General features: G+C 38.6%; 1 protein-coding gene across 1 annotated transcript in view; it reads right to left on the bottom strand.

Annotated features, from left to right (window-relative positions):
• LOC103519554 (structural maintenance of chromosomes protein 3-like) overlaps positions 1–1,632 on the bottom strand; it is a gene marked incomplete at its 3' end in the record, with an annotated part of 26,117 nt that extends 24,485 nt beyond the window's left edge. Inside the window, exons 1-3 of the mRNA XM_026831015.1 lie at positions 1,382–1,632; positions 511–586; positions 91–129 (exon numbers count right to left, since the gene is read on the bottom strand). Coding sequence (XP_026686816.1) covers positions 91–129; positions 511–586; positions 1,382–1,396 — 130 coding nt within the window. The remainder of the gene's footprint in view (positions 1–90; positions 130–510; positions 587–1,381) is intronic.
• Positions 1,633–3,177: the final 1,545 nt, after the last annotated feature.

Raw genomic sequence — 3,177 nt, 5'->3', positions numbered from 1 at the left:
GTGTCTATTTCAGCAGCACTTTTGCCTTCTGCAGATCTAAATTTCAAGGTAGGTTTCTTACTTCCTTAATATAGGACCTATAAAACTTACCAAAGAAGAAATTACTCTTTCCAGATCCATTTCTGCCAACTGTAAAGAAACAAAACAAATTATTGTCAGTATGCATTTGTTTAAAAGAGCTTTCTAGTTAATTTATGCATGGATTTTAGAGTGCATTCTATCTTAGAAGGATGACAGATACTATCCCACAGATTTTTGTCTATTTGATATGTGAGTACCTACCTAGCGATTAGTGACAGCATTATAAGTAGGTATGATATAGGTACTTCATCAAAAATGTAAATAACAACTAACAATACACAGTGTGGAGTATAGTTTCTTGGTTAATCTTGGACATAAATTACTGAATCAGCAACTAATATGTAGATGATTGTGCTACAACACTGTGGTTTAATTTTAAGTGTTGTAAATTATAACTATTGATTTTTTTTTTTTTTTACTAATACTGACCAACTACATTGTGTCGTTTGTCAAATGGTTCCACTACAGTTTGCTCCTTGTAACTTTTGAATCCATGAATAATGACCTGAAATTGATAAAGATAAATTGTAAGATACCTAATAACGTAGGAAAAGATAAAATTTAGAAGATAGAGGGAACTCTAGCAATAGAGGTCTCTAGGTCTTGTAATCCCAAAATCAAGGGGGAAAGGGGGGGCAGAATAGGAGAAAGCTTGCTGTTCCGAGAACAAACCCTACCTGCTTAGGATAAAGTTCAACAAGGGTGGTAATCAAACAGGGGAGACATACTACCCTTAAACCTAGAGATGCAAAATCCCAGTCCCAAGATTGATTTAATTCATTACAATCAAGTCCACCTTGGGAGTTGAATCTTTTAATTCAGTCCCAGTTTTTCCAGTCCCTGTGTAAAATCCCAACTTCCCAAGTAGGTACATGCTTGGATTATACACAGGGACTGGAAAGACTGGGACTGAATTCTAGTGTGATTGTATAGAAGGCATAGAAGCAGTCCTCGCATCTCAGTGTAACCAATCAGATTGCTCCATTTAGTAGAGGCAGGTGGAGAGGGGAGAGGCAGATTGCAGGAAGAGAAAGAGGAAAATAAAAAAGATCATTAATATTCATAAATCATAACTCACCACGGAGATTGCCGAAAAGAATATAAACTTCTCATTCCATTCATTCAATTCAATCAAATTCAAATCTTAGGATTGGGAGTTTTGGGACTGGGTATTTTGAGTAGGGACTGTTTAATGTTTAAGTCATTCAGTCTTTGTGTGGGATTTAAGTCTTTTAATTCAGTCAGTCTTTACACATCTCTACTCAAACCTAACTAGGATGGTTATTAATAAAATAATTACCTGTTTGATGTACATTTTCCACGGATTTATTGATTTTTTGTACTGATTTGTTGGAAGTTAAATTTGAGGCTTCAATTTATAACGGGGACAACTGTCAGAACTTTCAACTTTACATTTTGGTGTTTTTGGTTTTTTGTCCGTTAAATTTAAATGTAAATAGTCCGTTGGCCGAAAGTTTAACGAACTTTCCGTAATTTCGTTAAATTTGAGCCAAATTTCGGACGGCTGGAGAAGCTTTTTGGTGTTTTCGTTTCTTTTTCAAATTTTGTGCGCACTTTTTTTGTTGTTGCCAAACACAAGATGGCGTCGTTTTGAAAACTGCGCACCCATGCGTAGTCAAGCCGCGTCCAGACGAAACTTGGCCATTTTTGAGCCAACAAAAAAATCACGTTCCTTGATTGAGGTTATGTTCAAAAGTTGAAAAAGTTTAAAATTTAAAAATATTGAAATAAGAAATTCAGAAATCTGTGAAACAGTTAAAAGAGGAATTAATGTAAATAGAATCTGATTACAAACACAAAACACTAAGAGCTTCATTTGAGTTTGAGCATCAAAAATATCAAATGCCAAAAATGGAAGCTGAAGCAAGTGGTGCTTCGTCAGGTAATGTACATACTTCTCAATTTTTTGTTCAATATTGGGTACCCAATTCATAAGCTACAAGTGGTTATTAGGCATTATTTTCCACACTGCAGCCTATTCCTCAACCTCTACATTCTCCACCAACATGCCATGGGTGTAGGAGGGCCAACATGCCAACATGCCTTGGGTGTAGGAGGGCCAACATGCCAACATGCCTTGGGTGTAGGAGCGTCAACATGCCAACATGCCTTTGGTGTAGGAGGGCCAACATGCCTTGGGTGTAGGAGGCAAATGAATCACACCACATAGACTCACCTTTGAGAATAGTGAAGGACTCTTCTTTCCTCTCATCATACACACGGGTACCGGCTACTTCTTGTAGTAACTTCAGTCGAAATGTGTCTGGGGCCGTGGCTATTTGATTGATCTAAGGAACAAGTAACATAGGTTAAAATAATTAGGTAGGTAACACAGATAGCTCAGAGGTAGAACATTGGATTCGTAATTCAGGGGACTTAGGTTCGAGTCTGAGTGTGACAAGAAAATTCAGTGGAGTTATTTCGAATTGGACACTTGGGGGAGGAGGTGATTTCACAGCTGTTTTCATTTGGTAGCCATGAAAACACTGCCAGATTAGACTCGTAGACTTGTGTTGTCTGTGTCATAGCCTGCCCATTGCCCATTCCATAATACCTACTTATGCTTCCTCATCAGATGGGCTTGGATTCGTAATTCAGGGGACTTAGGTTCGAGTCTGAGTGTGACAAGAAAATTCAGTGGAGTTATTTCGAATTGGACACTTGGGGGAAGGGGTGATTTCACAGCTGTTTTCATTTGGTAGCCATGAAAACACTGCCAGATTAGACTCGTAGACTTGTGTTGTCTATGTCATAACATGCCCATTCCATAATACCTACTTATGCTCCTCATCGGATGGGCAAGAAGAGACACAATAGTTCCTATTTTGGGGCAAGCTTATGGAGACCACAAGATAACCTATTGGAATATTGCAATCAAAATAATTATGAGTGCTTTTTTTTGGCCAATAGTGGGCATTGAACCCAGGACCTTCTGCATGGCAACCGAGAGCATTATCATTAAACTAAGCATACCCCTAGCCAGCCTAGTTAGCTTAATTGGTAGTGCGTCTGCCTTGTAAGCGCTAGGCCGTGGGTTCGATTCCCGCCTGGGGCGGATTTTATCCTGATGGGATA

This window comes from Diaphorina citri, unplaced genomic scaffold (genome assembly GCF_000475195.1).
Source record: "Diaphorina citri unplaced genomic scaffold, Diaci psyllid genome assembly version 1.1 scaffold2796, whole genome shotgun sequence".
In the NCBI taxonomy this organism is placed as follows: Eukaryota; Metazoa; Arthropoda; class Insecta; order Hemiptera; family Psyllidae; genus Diaphorina; species Diaphorina citri.
Note: the sequence above shows the minus strand (reverse complement) of the source record. Positions and strands in the feature narration are given on the sequence as shown.